The 17,562-nt window shown below is 40.4% G+C and overlaps 1 protein-coding gene across 2 annotated transcripts; it reads right to left on the bottom strand.

The window, feature by feature from the left end:
• Window positions 1-696: 696 nt before the first annotated feature.
• hck (HCK proto-oncogene, Src family tyrosine kinase) lies at window positions 697-17,430 on the bottom strand. 2 transcript variants are annotated; one of them, XM_070910515.1, is made up of 14 exons: window positions 17,299-17,430; window positions 9,643-9,782; window positions 8,037-8,070; window positions 7,252-7,345; window positions 7,142-7,144; window positions 7,007-7,102; window positions 6,719-6,822; window positions 5,981-6,130; window positions 5,579-5,731; window positions 5,307-5,489; window positions 4,283-4,359; window positions 2,676-2,829; window positions 2,170-2,301; window positions 697-1,096 (listed from the first exon to the last, which is right to left on the bottom strand). In XM_070910515.1, exons 2-14 carry the CDS (start codon window positions 9,772-9,774, stop codon window positions 894-896), a joined length of 1,515 nt encoding a protein of 504 aa, XP_070766616.1. In that variant the 5' UTR covers window positions 9,775-9,782; window positions 17,299-17,430; the 3' UTR covers window positions 697-893. The 2 variants fall into 2 exon arrangements, with proteins under 2 accessions (XP_070766616.1, XP_070766615.1); XM_070910514.1 differs by lacking the exon at window positions 7,142-7,144.
• Between the last annotated feature and the right edge of the window lie 132 nt (window positions 17,431-17,562).

Below are 17,562 nucleotides of genomic sequence, written 5' to 3'. Positions count from 1 at the left end.
TCAACTGCAAAGCTCAGTAATTCAACCGACTTGTAGCCTGCAATTATCTCTAGATAGAGAAATACATTAAATGTCAGGTCACGTGTTTTCTGTGCATAATGATGTGCAGCTTTATCTCACAATACAGTGATCGACAAAATACGTGCAATCTCTAATAACGAACAAAAGTAGTAAAACAAAAGTAAAAGTAAATTATGTGAAGCATTCGTTTGCACGTCACTTTTCATATTAGAGGATACAGATGTAACTAACACACATATCTGTCAGCACATATCATGTACTGATCACTACTGTATATATCCAGTGATTTAGAAGACTGCTGGTGGTGTGAATCCAGATGATTTATGGTCAGCTTAGTGAAGATAAATATCCAGTATAGCTGATAGCTGATGCAGCTGTGGTCATGTTAGCCTATAACCAAGCCTTCAGAACATCATCAGACAGCATCAGTTGTGCTGTGCCCCTGACCTAAGTATGAGGTAGGATGGTGTTGTCATAATATTAACAATAATATAATACAAAATATTTATAGTTATTTGATTTTTATATTTCACTTTTCTTGATCTCTCTATTGTGTGGTTATATTACTTTGAAATGTTTTAATTCAAAAGGGGGAGGGCCCAATGAAAATAGGAAGGCTTCTTAAAAAATAAAATGATAGTTTCAACCCTCCTCAATAATTGTTGTACAGTCCCGTGTTACTAACCATTAGCCTACATGCGTGTGAATGAGAAAGAGAGACAGAGAGAGAATGGTAAAGAGAGAGCGTGTGTGTGTGTGTGTGTGTGTGTGCGCACGCTCCAAACTGCACTGCTGCAAGTAGAAACTGGACTGGCTGTTAAGTATGAATGGAGCAGTGCTGTAAGAGAAAACATGTCTGTGGATGTTAAGTCTCATGGCTGCTGCTGATACTGGCTCTCTGTGGCTGTGTAGAAATCCTCCAGGACACTCTGCAGGTAATCAAAGGTGGGGCGGTCCTCAGGCTTGTTCTTCCAGCACTCCAGCATGATTTCATAGAGTTCGGTGGGACAGCTGTCCAGGCGCTGCATTCGGTAGCCCTTCTCCAGGGCACGGATCACTTCTGGGTTGGTCATCCCTGAAAACAAGAGCACATAATTGGGTTAAGAGAGGCTGTAAAAATATATTAGAAATATCTCATGGGCTGGGACGCTAGCTTCGTGGCTCTATGGATGGCAATGTTGGTTGGTTCACCACTTTGATCCAGACTGAAATATCTCAACAACTGTTGAATGGACCGCCATGTAATTTGGTACAAACATTCATGTCATCCTCAGGCTGAATCATAATAACTTTGGTGATCCTCTGACTTTTCCTCTAGCGCCATCATCAGGTCAAAATCTGAATTTGTCCACTACTTTGGCTTATGGTCAACATTATACCTGCGAAACATCAGCATGTTAGCATCAACATTGTGAGCATGTACGAGTAATAATGTTGAAGATTTCCATTAAAATAAATGTCGGTTAAATCACTATCTATCGCAGAGTAAGGTAACACAGATTGCAGGGAAGAATCTCAAATGATTTCCATCACCGAGCAGTGGGTGGTTGGTCCGCTAGGGTGGGCAGAGCTAATGCAACGGACTTGCTCTTCAACTCACTTCACTGTGTGAAGCGGTGCATTGTTTTTTCTAGTCTCTGATAGTGTCACAAGTAAACGGTTACTATGGCTGAACAAACAAAGAAAAGATTGACAACTACAGACGATGAAACTTCTAAAACAAGTGCAAATCCAAAGAAAAAGAAACACACTCGATGTCACACAGGCGACGCTGTTGGGATCTCTGGGGAGTGAGGTCCAGAAACACACCTGCAGTTACTGCTTATTGCCATACTTGCCGCCAACGAGAACCATCTTCGAGATTGTTACTTTAACATGCTGATGTTAACAGTGAGCCTTTGTATTGCTGCTGGCTTTTGTACAGCCAAGTGTTTCCATTCTGCCTCTAACTGCCCCAGTTACCATTCCAGTGTGGAGTTATCTTACCGTTACCCCTCGTTTTGGAAGGCCACTTTAAACCAAGGGCAAGAGAATTAATGGGCAGTATGTGTAGAAACGGGACAAAACTAACTGCAAGTGCAACGTCCTTGCACTTCAGAAGTATTCTAGAAAATACTATGTCAAAGCTGAAATTAGGGATCCACTTACCTGGGTATGGTGTGCGTCCATAGCTGATAATCTCAGTCAGCAAGATGCCAAAGGACCAAACGTCAGATTTGATGGTGAAAGAGCCGAAGTTGATGGCCTCAGGGGCTGTCCATTTGATGGGGAATTTGGCTCCTGGTTATTGCGGAAAATTAAAAACTGGTCAAAATTTGAACTAATTTCGACATTGTTATTGAGACATCAGATGATTCCTAATGACACTGCTGAGAAGTTTCTCGCTGGTCACACATCCTCTTAAACTCTTACATCCTTTGTTCGTCCGGCGAGCCGCACAGCGAGCCACACAGCGAGTCACTCTTGTCTTCACTTCCTACCATTTTTGTCACTTAAACTACTTTGTGTCAGCGAGATGTCGGATGTCGACATCTCGCTGACACAAAGTAGTTTCCCCTGAACTGATGAAACCGTGATAGCTCCCCAGTTTTTCTAACCACTTCTGCTGATAACACCTGGCTACACAACATGTGACAGTGAATATTGAGTCGTACCTTCTCTGGCTGTGTACTCGTTGTCTTCGATGATACGAGCGAGGCCAAAGTCAGCAATTTTGCACACTAAAGCCTTGTTGACCAGGATGTTGGCAGCTCTCAGGTCTCTGTGGATGTAGTTCCTCTGCTCAATGTAGGCCATGCCCTCTGCAGTCTAAAGACAAATAAGTCAGTGTAAAAGAGTCAAAACATAGTTCCCAATAGTAACTGGCAATGAAATAGTACAAAACATCCTGAAACAGGATATTTCCACTCTATCTGCATAACAAACACTTCCATGCTTTCAGTAATACTATGTGTATGATAGATTTTATATAAGCTGTTCTGTTTCCATCAGTAAATTATACATACTATAATAAATGTGAGGATTTACTGTATTCACACGCGAACTCTCTCCCTTTAGCTCCTTTGCGTTAGCACTAGATAAGACCAATCTCTCTTACGATCTGATAATCTAGATTTTCTAAAAGATGGGAGCTGTACACATGCTAACCCCTTCCACCCGCATGTACAAGAAAGTGGCAAGAATGTAAAACCTGCAGATGTCGACATGTCTACAGGCACAGAAAGTAATAGTCTAAAAATTCCACATGCAGGCAATGAGTATTACAGCTTCAAACATTGTCCCCCTCAGGAGGAATTGTAAAAACGTCGGGGATCCCCTGATTTTTCTATCTAGCACTATCATCAAGTCAAAAAATGTAATGTGTCCAATACTTTGGTATATGACTAAATGGTACTGTGTTTACTTACTACTGTGCTAATTAGCAAATATTAGCATGCTAAGACTCCAAACTGAAATGGTAAAATACTATATAATAAAACATTACACCATATATATGTACACATATTATGTTTATACATATAAACATCTGCTTGTTAGCGTTGTCATTGTGAACATGTTATGTTAAATGAGCATTCAGCTCAAAGCATCGCTGAGCCTTCGTACAAGCCGCTGGCATGGCTGCATAACGCGAAAAGTCAGCTTTTAAAGATTTTGTAAATTCTTGCATCGAGTTTATAGTTCAAATATTCAGCATCAAATACAGAATGTAACCTACATTATTACTTTTCTTTCATTGTTTTCTTTTAGCCTTTAGCCTTAGCATCCCAAAAAAAACTAAACAAATAAAATGTGCTTAGGACCCCCCCACCTCCTCTCCAATGCAATTAGGAGGACAGTCCTTGGAGGACACACTCCAAGGAGGATGCACTCTTTTACTTTTCCCAGTTTTAATGATAAAATTCCTTTTGTCAATTACATCAGGTTTAACACATACACCAGGCACATATGGGTGCGTCTACATCTGCAGATCTACAGGTGTAGACAGACAGACATGCAGGAACAAAGATATTGTATCACCAATAGGCCACAGTCAAAATATTTTTATGTTGCAGAATTACACAAATCTTAATTTTAAATGTTCCAAAGCTGATATTGAATAATACCATTTACTTTCAATACAGCCCCTAGACTAATAATGATGTGAATATTCAAATACGGCCTGTGTACTATGTAATGCAGACAGACAAACGGAGATCTTGTCTGGCAAGCTGTCATGTGTGGAATGGAGGAGTGACGCTAAATGTGACTGAAAGAATTTCACCTGTGCAGAGAAGTCAATGAGCTTGGGGAGCTGGACACGGTTGCCCTCGTCACTCTTTATGAAGTCTAGTAGACTACCTGTAGGCACACACAGACAAACACATTAACCAACACACGCTACATGTAATGCTCAATGCACTGGACACATTCTAATATCTGTGACAAACATGTATTGATAAAGGTTCGACCAATATTTTAGATGTTTAATAAATGTCATGTCCGCTGCTAATATTAGGGAGGTATCTACGTGACCACAGTAAGTGCACTATGAAAAAAACCTGATATGAACTTTTATTTTCCTTGTCCATTTAGTTTATTGGTTAAATTGTTCCCTTACAGCAGTGGTTCCCAGCCTTTTTTGTCTTAAGTGCTCCCACAGCCCAGTCGGATGAACTCAAGTACACCTTCCTCAACACCACCCGAAATGTTTTTGTGTGAATTGACTTTAAACTGGATGTTAACAATTATCAATTATAGGAAAGTCTATATTACTACAATAGAAGTTTGCATTTGTGGAGTTGCAGAAGCTGGTAAGTTTCAACTAACAACCATTTCTTCATTACTTTTCGCTTTTTCAGCCATTACCGCTATCTATCTATGTTAACTAGTATTCATTACAGTCAAATTCAATGTTTTATTACATTTAATGAACCATTTGAACTGTTCATTCCTAACAAGTAGCTATCTATTTCAACTGTTTAGCAATTACTTATAGCAAACTATTTATTACTTTTTGCTATCTATTTCAACCATTTGTTCACTACTTTTGTTGAACTGTTAAGACTTCTCTGCTTGCTTACAAAACTGCAACTGCAAAAGTACCTTGTGTTGGGAATTGTGGTTTTCCCAAGTTTCCCCCTTCAGTTAAACAGGGTTTTTATACAATAAACGTTTTTGAGAAAAAACTAAGATTTGTTGGGATAAATGAACAAATTGAAAGCGACTGAAGGGCAGCTTAAATCAAATGAACACAGCAACTGCATACTAGTGTTCTGCACATGTACTGCACCGCCACACCAACACACCTTTCTCCATGTACTCAGTGATGATATAGATGGGCTCCTCCTTGGTGACCACAGCATGGAGTCGGACCAATTTGTCGTGCTGTAGACTCTTCATCAGGTTGGCCTCGGCCATGAAGGCTTCGACTGACATGCTGCCGGGCTTCATGGTCTTCACTGCTACTTTGGTGTGCTTATTGTATGTAGCTTAAAACAAAACAATAATTCAATTTAGAAAACGAATTGCTAGCTTCCCATCTCCATCAATAACTAGATTCTAAAATGATCTATCTCACCCATCCAGACTTCTCCAAACTGGCCGGCACCGAGCCTCTTATCCAGTTTGAGTGATGATCTTGGGATTTCCCAGGCGTCTTTCTCCCATGGCTTCTCAGGTTTGGGGCTCAAGCACGGGTTGGTCAGGGTTTGACAGAGGCCATCTCCCTGCTCTGGAATAAACAGAAAAATATATGTTGTTCTTATTTGCAGGGAAAATGTAAGCTCGGCAAAAATAAAAACGTTTGACATAGGTTGAAGTTATTTAAGTTGGCCAGCAGAGTGTGCTGTGCACCACTTTAAGCATCATGTTTTAATGACGACAGGCACTTACTAAACTAGACTACTGAAACACACAGTTGTGAGGAGTTAAAATCATTCAGTGACAAACTTGGGAAACAGTCTGACAGCAGGGAACTCACTCTTGTAATGGCTGACCAGCTCCTGCAGGGTGCTGAAGGTGTTGCGGGGAGAGATGTAGAATCCCCCGTTGTCCAGTGTACGGATCTTATAATGTTTGACTGTGTCACCGGACTGGGCATCGCTGTCCCTCACAGACAGAGAGAAGCTGCCTGTGGTAAAAGACGATAAAAAAAACAGTAGTTACCACGTGACCCATGAAGGATTTTTTAATGCTGATGTCAATGTTCTTTCACTGATACTAGCTCATATTTGCTGATGATTCAACATTTTAAAATCAGAGCTTTTTTTTGCTAGGACATTACACCAACATGGGACACGTAAAGGGGCACTCCAGTGTTTAAGTATTTCAACTCCTGAGAAGAATATCTGTCTCTTTAGCTGCTAAATGCTCCACTATGTTCACCAGCTCGTCACTAATCTTGCCTGGCCGCTGTTTGGTGCCGAGCAGGCAGTGTATAGTGGGTTTAGTGGCTTTTTTTTGCTGAACATAGCTGTGTCAGGAAACAACGCTGACGAGAACGGTGAGAAGGAACCAAAACAGTAAAGTCGCAGGCCATAAAACCAAAACAGTTCAAAGATGCTACAAAGCTCTCAGAGCTGAAAGCAACTGCAGAGTCAGGTTATAATTCTCGATCAAATTGCTTGATTTGTCAGTTGCTGTCAATAATTTCTCTTTATGACTTCTCAGACCGCTCGACTAAAGGACAAATAGCCTGATTTGAAAGGGTTTCACTCACCCTGGGTGGTCTCACTGTCTCGGATCATGTAGGATCCCACTTTGTTCCCGGGGGCCAGCAGCTGCCTCTCAGCATCTTTCCTGCTCACGCCCTTGAAGAACCACCTCAACAACAGGAAAGAGATCCTTTAGTACAGAAATGACTGTTCCCGTGCTCTCCTTCTTCTTCATTTCCCATTCCTTCTTCATTTTCACTTTGTGAAAAACTACAAAAATGTCATCTAAATGCGGTACATGATACTACTACTATTTATATATGTGTGTGTGTTTTCAATGTGAGTACACTTACTCTTCTGCCTCCAGAGTGTCTTTGGCTACATAATTACTGGGGATGAAGCCTTCCTGACCGGTGCTGATTAACATAGCTCTCCACCACTCCCCCGATCTACAGAGAGAGACAAGACAACAAGACATGATAAACCACGTCCTTTACATGCCCAAAAACTACACTTTGAACACACAATTAACTTATCACTCTTATGACTGAAGCAACAAAGCACAAATGCTCTTTCTCACTGTTGATCCTCCACTTACTCCACTAAGATTCGGAGCTTATCTCCCTTCTTGAAGCCCAGGTCTCCCTCATGAATGGCCTCATAGTCGTACAGTGCCATGGCAATACTCTCTCCTACAGCAGCACGGCCGGGAAGAAAAGAAAAGCAGAGGGCCTCATGTTGATACGTTGTGGTCATGATATGCAGTGTAAAATATGTCCCTTTTGTGTTGCCATGTGAAAGCTACAAGCGGGTTTACTTTCTGAAGGATTACATGCGAGGAGAAAATGATGGCCTCGAGAAAACATCTTTGTGCTTGTAAAACACTTTGAGATAAACTTTAAATTATGATGTATCTGTGCATGTTGATTTTTTAGTGGACACACCGCATTTAAGTCTGAACCGCGTCTATCTTTGTCAGGTTTCCTGTACTTTGACTATGTAACTGTAACTTCCTTGTATGCTTGATAATAATAGCAGTAGGGCTGGTCGTCTGTGTATTGGAGGCCTCTGTGGTGAGGAGGTGAGAGGGGCTATCACTCTGTAGCACTCACTCTACTTCCTCTTTCTCACATGCTGTTGGACGGCGTTTCTCTGCATCTGACAAGCACTGACATACACAACCCTGTTTAAAGTGACTGTCTTGTTGGCAGTGTTGGTGGTGTTGACAGTACAAGGTTGGAGCTTAGAAATAAACCTGCAAAGGACTGACCATTGTGGTTCATTAGTAGTTGACTTTAGTATGAGATGCAGAATAAAGTACAGGTGTTTAAGGGGTGCAATACATACTGTGTAAGTGGAGGTAGAGTAAAGATTGTGACTCACCGTCTGAAGAGTTTGCATTGGATGGCATTTTGCTCTGCAGAGAGAAAGACAAGGGGACATATGGTAGTATAAGGCTGAGAGAAGAAGTCAATTCTGTCATATTCATTCCCCCCTTTTTAATTTTTGAGAAATAAAACTTTCCTAAAGCTGCATTTGGGCAGTGCAGCACCCTATAAACACACCACTCTGACCATGTAAAGTTGTCAGATTCAGCTAGAAGGAAGGGAGGAAGGAAGGACTCATATCAACTTTAAACATCAGGATGTTGTCTTCCGTTATCTTTACTTTAGGTTTTTGGGTTTGTAGCGGGTTTTCTCTCTATCAGTAACAGCTTGTCAAAATGCAATGTTAGCACAAAGGTATAACAAGCTGAGGTGTGTGGAGACCAGACAGGCCGTCTGTAAATTTAGACCTCCGTGAGATGACACAATGCAGCATACAAGTACAGTGTGAGCTGAGGGACGCCTTCAGTGTGGCTCAATACTCAAGTTTTGATCATATCATGAGCATCAGCCTCCTGCCTGAGTGCTCTGGTTCTGCTTCTGTCACTTCCTCTTTCTTCATTGAGGGTGAAAGAGATGTAACACAGCACACAGGAAGTAGCCAGAGGAACCACACTTAAACACAGCAGCGCTGCTATTTTAGCCATGGCACAGATCAAAGTCTGGCCAGTATGCAAACTCACAACAAGCCACAGGAACATGTTCAGAGTGTTTGTAAGGGCCCATCTATCCTCTCTGAAAAGCACCAATGAAACTGTGTTACCTCGTCATACTTTCACTGTGTCTGCATTTGACACATTTCATCTTCCTCAATCTTTATTTAAATCCAGGGCTCTTCTGCAGGTGTGTGCGCCCTTTTTCCTTTTGCAAAAAAGTTCAGAAATGCCTTTTGGTCGGAGATAATGTGGCTAAAGATCTAAATTCATGTTCAGTGGTGGAAAGAAACTAAGTACATTTACTCAAGTACGGTACCTAGGTAAAATATTTCCATTTGATACTGTTTTGTACTTCCACTCTATTTCAGGTGGAAAATATACATGTATCGACCAGCTATGGTTACTAGCTGCTTTTCAGATCAAGGACTTACAACACATTTTTAAAGATTATACCAGTGGTTCCTAACCTTTTTGGCTTGTGACCCCCTGAAAAAGCAATGTCTATTTGGGGAGTCCACAGAAGTAGAACTTTATTTATTCTTCTTTCCTACCCCATTAATCATCTTCCGAGCCCTCTTTGGAGGGCATCGAACCCCTGTAAATATAGTAGTTCTAATAGTTACAGGGACCATTTTTCTGCATAACAAGTACTTTCACTTTTCCTATTTTAAGTGTATTTTGTTGATGATACTTCTGTACTTTTACTTAATTAAATGTTTGAATGCAGGAGTTTTACTTGTAATGGAGTATTTGTACATTGTTACATTGGTACTTTCTCTTAAGTAAAGGTTCTGAATACTATAAACGGGTATGTCATCGTTAGTTTTAGAGTTGTATTGGGATGGGGCATTTTTAAGAGAGCACAGTGTAAAATGATTTTTGATGTATGTTAAGTCGCTATTTGCCATCTTTTCTCAGATTTGTATCTGTCACAACTTTACTGCTTACAGCTTTGCTCCCGAAGTTTCCTGCGGTGGGGTCTTTGACATAGTGGGCCGTCTGTGCGCGGTTCTGCAGATCGTCATTTCCTGTCCCTTTGCTGAGAGGCTCCTGCTCCTTCTTTGAGCCCACACAGCCCATGGTGTCTTCTGCAGGAGGACAACAGAGGAGAAACAGCAAGACATGAAGGCTGTGCACACCAGCAGGAAAATGCCATTGGGGTGTTGAATGTAATAGTCAGGCCTGGTTCTCCCGGCCCTGGAGTGACTTTACATGCATCTACAATATTCAGAGTGGAATGTACTGGAAGTCACACATTTAGATCTGAACATGAACTAAGTATGCAGTATAAGAATAGAGGATTTTAATGTAAAGAAATAGGTTTCATTAAATGGATTTTTGTCTAATTTGTCATGTTGCCGGCACACATCCTGAACCTCAAGCCTTAAAGCTGGGAGGATAAGATGCACAACACCACATCCACAATAAGACCATAAACAGGTTATGAGCTAGTTCATGTATTCATGTACTCACATGTGCACTCAGTAAATTAACATTTAAACTATGGCACAACCTTTGAATACCATAAAGGGCATAATGCTAGTCAAATATTATGTGTCAAACACTACTACCAGTAAATATAAAACCAGTCACTTCCTTGTACTGTAGATATTGCTTGTAATAATCATTCATGTACTGCATGTGGTATCTGCTGTTTGCAATCATCAATTCTGGTGTTATTGCAAATCTGATCACAGATCAATATGGAGGTATTGAAGGCATTTTCTTACTAAATAGCTTTGCTTGAGAGAAAGAATCATTTGTATTTGTTTTAGAGAACTGATGAATAGAGTTCTGCACAAAATAAGATATTGTGGACTGTGTTTAACTCTAGGAAAATGGTAAATACGGTGATAATAAGGTTAACGATGTTCTTGATCAATGTGGGTTATTACATTTATGACATGATCATGGAGATAACAATCCAGAATCAATTAAAGTTCAGGTTGAATTTAGTTGCAGAAGTCATATCTGCCAATTTCAGAGAAGAGATGTTTACGTAGTTTTGTTCCATATCAGCTTTGACGATGAGAGAAACGGATTTGTTAAAGGATATATGGATTAATCCAAGCTACTTAACTCATTTAAGTGTTTAAGTTACTCTTTAAAATGGAAAAAAATATTCAAACCTTAGAAGTAATTATTATATTATCAATATTTATTAATATTATTAATATTTAGCATAGTGTCCATCTATGCTCATTCATATACTCACTTATTTATTTATTCATAATTTTCATCTTTATTATATTGTACTTTATTTTTCCATTATTTGGCAACAAGTCACTTCTTTTATTTCTGCTTCTCTTGTTTCTTGTTTTGCATGTGTAACATGTCCACATACCTCCTTGAGAGATCAAGAAAAGTTCAAGGATCTGGTAGCCATTTCTAAATGAATAAACTGCATGTCATATATTTTCACATTTTCCACAGGAACAGTGGATCACGTTGCACCCTGCTTTCTTTGGCCATTGTGCTTGGATAAAGTCCATGCTTATTTAGAGCATGTAGAATATGATGAATTAGCAACCATAACCATGTTAAGCTCTCTGACACAGAGCTGAGATGTTATCTCTCTCAGCTGGCTGTTACTGTAAATGCATTTCAATATGTCTGTAAGATTTGAGTGGAGAAGGCGTGAAAATGGCACATCACATGATGTTGTTAGATATTCTTTTCTACAGGGGGAAGACAAAGATGCTTTATAGCTCACTGGGTGACCATGACTGTATGGTTTTTGGGATGCTGTTGATCTCTACATTATTGGTGTTTATTCTGTGTCAGTTAGAGCTGTTAAGATCTTCCAAAAATGAACAGTGCAAAGGTCTTTTTATTGACTGTAGCAATAAAAAACATTTCCACATGAGCCCCTTTATTCATCTGTAACATCTAGGGAATACTTTGTTTTCTCTTTGCATCATACGCGTGTATCCACATGCAAATGTGTATGCGGTTATATGGAACAAGGTGCGAGAACAAAGAGGCAGTCTGTGATGGGAGATAGCGCTCACACACACAAATGGAGAGGACAGAAGAGAGAGAGAGAGAGAGATGTCTCTTCAGCTCAGAGAAGCAGATTATTGCACTGAACGAGGTAATTAATGTTTATCATGAACACTAGTAGAGCCCTGTTACCATGCAAACAGATCTACTATGATTCTAGAGGTCAGAACTACCACAAACCCTGATATCCTGCTTTAAATGTTTCTGCAAGCATCTCTTGATCTGTTAGTAGCTACAGTAAACTTCACCATCATCATTACCATACTGTCCAAGTGCCTCTCATGTACAACGGTAAGCAATGGAAAATGTTTCATTTAAACTCAGGAAGTCCCGGTGTTCTTGTGGTCGAAATTAGTGGCGTTAACCTATTTGCTTCCCTTTTTTTTCTGTTCCAAACCTTGTTCCTCTTTAGATGTCTAATCAAAGGAGGGTTAGGTTTCTTTTTGGACATCTATTTAAAACTCCTCTTCCAAGTAATGAACAGACGTGGCTCCCTGTCGCATTTGTACTGATACAAAATGGAGGTCACGAGGCTAATGGTAACACATTGCCCTAGTTTGTCTCTGAAAAAATGCAGCTGTCATTGATTCATGTCAGTCCGTAAAGCAGCTACATTACATGTCAAAGGCAACACATCAAATCAAAATCTACTCAGTGCTCTTAGTGAGTCCGAAAAATTTCCATGTCAGTGAGATCCACTGGGACTCAATCATGAAGACCAGCGAACCAAAACAAAAAGCTGAAGGCAGATGAAGCTTCATGAATCATTTTTATGAAATTATTGTATCATTCTAGTTGTAATACACTTCTTTGCTTTCCTGCAGAGAGTTAGATGAGAGGATTTACACAACACTTATGTCTGTATGCTAAATGTGAAGCTAGCAGACAGTCAGCTTGGCCAAGCATAAAAACTGGAATCAGTGGAAAACAGCTGACCTGGCTCTGTCCAAGGGTAAAAAAAATCCTAAAGCTCACTAATTAACATATCTCATTTTGACAATACAGGAAATCACTGCTCCCAGCACGTGACAACCACAACTAATCGTTTTTACGCTTTTGTATGGATTGAACAAGCGACATACAACGTGTTAATTAGTGAGCTTTAGAAGTGCTGGTAGGCTTTTAACCTAGCTGTTTCCTGGTCTCAACAGTCCAACATCACTGTAAGCTGCTTCCTCAATATTTCCCTCACACCCACAGGCTCAGAACCGAGGAGAGACCAGAGTACAACAAGTGTAACCCACTGCTCTGCACATGTACTTCCTGCTTAACTGAAGCTGGGGGGGGGGGGGTAGTAAACCTTGAACTGCTTGCTCTGCCTGAAGTTCTCCTCTAAGAGTAAAGCACAGGCCAAAATGGAAACATATCACTAGACAGTCGTGAATGATATGCAGCTTGTTACGCATTTGCGGGGAATGCGGGCGCAAACCAACATAAACTAGCTAATCTGTGCCTAATGCAGTAGAGACGAGGTCACACATGGGTCTCTTCTGGGCTACCCCCCCCCCCCCCCCAAAAAATGCCACCAGTACAGAATGATGCTGCTCTTTTACTGAGGCAATGAGTAAAAGAGCAGCATCACCCCCCGGAAAAGAAGATTTAATGAAAGATAAATCTATGAGAAATTGCTTATGCTTTGACCACACTGACAGTTTCAGTTCTGTGCTTACTGTCCAGACATTGTCCTCAAAAATAGACCTCTCGCCTCAGTGGGACCCACATGAATGAAGGTTATGCCAAATGTAATCATTTACTTTCAACTACTTTCAACATGTTCTCTTGCCTCTTGCTCCATACCATCAGTCTGTGGAATCATGTCTGTTTCACAATAATGTCGAAAGAAAGGTCATGTCTAATGGTGGAAATCCCAAATCTATATCACGACCAACTCAGTTGTTCCGGAGTAAAAAGGTCTGAAGTTCTGAATTCTATCAACAGCTGAACCAACACATGCTGAAAGACAAACTGTGTATTTTGTGTAAACTTTCTCATTTTGGGACAAAATGAAACAGTGTCTTGTGTGAGTTCAGATCATACGCTTTACGCTAAATATATAAGGCAACGGCCAGTTGGTTTAGTGGGTAACAGCTAGCCTTACTTTCCACTTACCAGGACCTCTACACTACTAATAACCACAGACTGGATATAAAAGATGGACGAGAGTTCCCCAAAATTGAGGCCAAAACATCTCGATCACCCCCTGGTGGCTGACTGAAGTATGTGTAATAAGCCCCGCCCCCTCTGTGTTAGCGGAAGGGACATGGGCCAAACTAAAAAACCAAAGTACACATTAAACAAAAAAACAAAAAACAAAGATTGTTTCTGTCATTCTAGGTAGTTCTTATCACATTGATGTTTGTTCAAGTGCATTTATCTGATAAGTTTGGTTTTAATTAGTTATTTGATTTGATTGAGTGATTGCGATTGGGTTGGGCGGGACCTCGACCTCGCGGCTTCACTTCCTGATCTCTTCTGCAGAGACTCTGGCTCCACATGATGTCACCAGCGCAAGATGGCAGCGGCCGTATCCGTGATAGTTTGGCTTCATTTTTGTACAGCGGGAGGAAGTGGATCTTTATATACAGTCTATGTACTTTACACGTTATATCTCGTTTGTTTAATCTGTAAAAAAAAAGTGTAAAAACAATGCAGTAATTATGTGTCGAACTATTTCTTGGCAACTTCGCGGTGATGACAAGAGCTTACATGTTAATTATCCTCTAACTCTCGGGAAGACAGTGAATAAACTTATTTCCCAAAATGCTGAGCTATTGCTTTAAATGTGGCCACTGTGGCCGCAGGAGATAATTACAGGATAATGGCACATTGAATGTGCCTCAATTTGTCTTTAAAAGATATAAGTAAAAAAAAAGCAAACATACATTTTGACATCAGTAATGTCAGTTACACAGCATCTATTGAATGCCACCATAAGCCACTGGTCATACCAGACCAAGTAAGACTGTAGCAGCAAACATCCTTAGTGTGTTTTATTGCTTAGAAATTCAACCTTCCATTCGAAGAAGTAAGAATGTGTTATTTCTCAAAGTCACACTTTACACTAAGCACTGTAGGCTACTATTTAAGCACGCTGATGATGTGTAAAACAGGAAAGCAGTTTTCGCCTGCCACATTTAAACACATGGCATAATGTCACCGCACCTTTTAGAACAGCAGTGGTACCTCTCAGCCTTGGTCTCTATTTTTGATCAAAGCGATAGAGAGCACATTGTTACTTATATACAAATAACTTATTTTATAATTAAAAGCTTTTGAGGCATTGAGGGACAGAATTTACACAATGTCCCGATTTTTTTATCCCAATTTATCCCAAGTTCATCTCCATCATATTAATCAAAATATAATGTTACTGTCTATCATACTTCTATCATACTGTAACTCTTAGGTTAGCGTTTGTATAAAGGCCCGTTCAGGATGATCAGATTATATCATACCATGCACACGAGTACCACTGCACACATCAGGCTGTGTAGTCATGCATCTACACGACCATGAGACAGGCAGCAACATTCAGCTCAAGCTTTCAGGACGTGTGGATAACGAGTGTGCATTGACACTTTGTTGATTTGAGCCCACAACACAACACACAAAAACGTCCAAACATGCACTTCAGCTTTATAGACTCGCATGGTTCATCTTCGTCTGACTTGCACTGGTTGCACACGGTGTCCATCTGCACCTTGTACACCTGTCCAAGTGGTGAGCAGGTACCCCGCCCGTTCAGTTGTTGACTGGCAGTTCAACTGAATGCCACGATTACACCATGGCCTTGTTTATGTATCATCCTACCAACAAACTTTGTCACAGAAAAACACAAGAGCCAAGACGCTCTAAACAGACAGAAGACAGGAATAATTAATGTGTGCTCTGTTGTGAGGGATGATTTTTTTTTCTCCCACAGATGAAAAGTGTGTGGGCTGTGAAAGGCTGCCAGGCTGTTTGTGTACCTGTTTGGGACTGCCTCAGGCCACAACAACATCACCTGCCAGCCTGGCATGCAACCAACAGCACATTAGACAGAAAGAAAGAAAGAAAGAAAGAAAGAAAGAATATCCTCTCTTCTGTTTTTTCCTGTTTGATAAGTAACTTAACAACAAGTAGCTTAATGACAATGCAGGCAGCAACGACTTGCTACTTTGCATTGTTATTAAGTTACTTATCAACAGGAAAAGACAGAAGACTCTGGACTGCAGAGTGTCTCTGTCTCAGCATGCTCAGGTGTCCGGACATGATTGCATTAAACTTCATGAACAGTCCTGTTGGACTGAATCTGAGCTCCTGCACCATTTGTGCATCTATGTGCTTCTATGTAAGACCCAATTCACTTGGCAGACATAAAAGCTGAGACTGATGTATTATAGAACGCACACTTTGTACACTTTGTATATTAACATACAGCGTTTGTACATTTTTAATTGTCTGTAGTTTAGCATAGTATGTATAATATATGCAGCGATGCCACATGAGAAAACAGCATATGCCAAACATATTGTGGGTTGTCTGCAAATCTGCATGACAATGATCAGATGAGATCAGAGCTGAAACAATTTATTGATCGACAGAAATCTGCAACTGTTTTGGAATTGATCAATCATTAACGTCAATCATCAAGCAACAATGCCAAAAGTTCTCTGGTTCAGGCTTCTCAAATTGTGAGCAAATGTTGATGTGCAGTTTTCACTATTTTCTGACATTTTATAGACCAAACAATTAATCATCAGATGAAATTTTTCTTAATCGTACATATTGGATCATACACTCTATCATTCTCACAGAGTTTTGTTTTTCAAACAGGAAGTTGGTCGTTGGTTTTGACTCTAAACATTCAAATTTGGCTTCCCTGTCTTACTTTTCGGCTTTAGGCTGATGTGGCTGCTGCACTACTAATGCAAGATAGATGCTAGATGGGGAATTTAACAATGGCCCCCAGTATGATGTAACATTGGCATTTCTGCAATGAACACACACACACACACACACACACACACACACACACACTGATGTTTCACTGGAGTTTCTTAACATTTAGAGTGTATCTGTTGTATAATATTTGGGGGTTGACTATGATTTGAAGCCCATTCAACGTATAAAGTGATGACTGATGTACAAACACTGGAAGAATACAGAACAGAACAGAAACTAGTCTCGTTTCTGGTTTCTGGTTTAGTCTAGATGGTTAGTCTAAAAATAACTGAGACACACACACACACACGCACACACACTACTATATACTCATTTCACAGAATGTATAAGCAAACTGTGATAAAAGTGTGCTTATCAATGTCTTTACATCACTTCTGACCACTTTCACACATGAACACAGTGACTTATGCAGGCGGTGGTTCTTTCAACTCAAATGCCTTTAAGTTCCTCTTTTTGGAACTGAGCATCGTTGATTTAAAACTTTATATGTTCATTTGTCGACCATCAAAGCAACACCTTTCTTACTCTTCCTTAAATGTGTCAGAGACATGAACTTAGATATCTTTCTTCTTCTTTTTTCTTTTCTTATGGTCATCTTTCAGACAGTTTGGCTACTCCCTTCCCTCACAAGCGAACACAGATCAAGAGGACACTTACCGCGCTTCAACCAATCACTTCGACTGTTATTTCTGCGGCTGTATGTGATCTTCTAGATTCAGGGGATGTAAAGAATATTCCTCATCTCTTTTATGAAGGTCCCATCCCCTTACAGTCGCGCTTTTCTGTTAGGGTTAGGTCTGGAGATGCGGACGGGGCGACAGAGCGCAGCGCACTGGACTTGTACGAGGAAGTTTGAGCTGAGCGCATCTGACTGAGATGGTGAAAAAGAGGAACAGGCTCACATCGATTTTTGGCTGACTC

The sequence above is a fragment of the Enoplosus armatus genome, chromosome 8 (assembly GCF_043641665.1).
Source record: "Enoplosus armatus isolate fEnoArm2 chromosome 8, fEnoArm2.hap1, whole genome shotgun sequence".
NCBI lineage: Eukaryota > Metazoa > Chordata > Actinopteri > Centrarchiformes > Enoplosidae > Enoplosus > Enoplosus armatus.
Note: the sequence above shows the minus strand (reverse complement) of the source record. Positions and strands in the feature narration are given on the sequence as shown.

Bases quoted from the DNA above. Each gene is read 5' to 3' on its own strand.
- hck (XM_070910515.1), bottom strand. From the start codon at position 9,774: ATGGGCTGTGTGGGCTCAAAGAAGGAGCAGGAGCCTCTCAGCAAAGGG. The intron at 6,131-6,718 runs GTGAGTGAAACC...CTTTTACCACAG, and splicing joins AGACAGTGAGACCACCCAGG to GCAGCTTCTCTCTGTCTGTG. The intron at 5,732-5,980 runs GTGAGTTCCCTG...TGTTTATTCCAG, and splicing joins GCTGGTCAGCCATTACAAGA to AGCAGGGAGATGGCCTCTGT.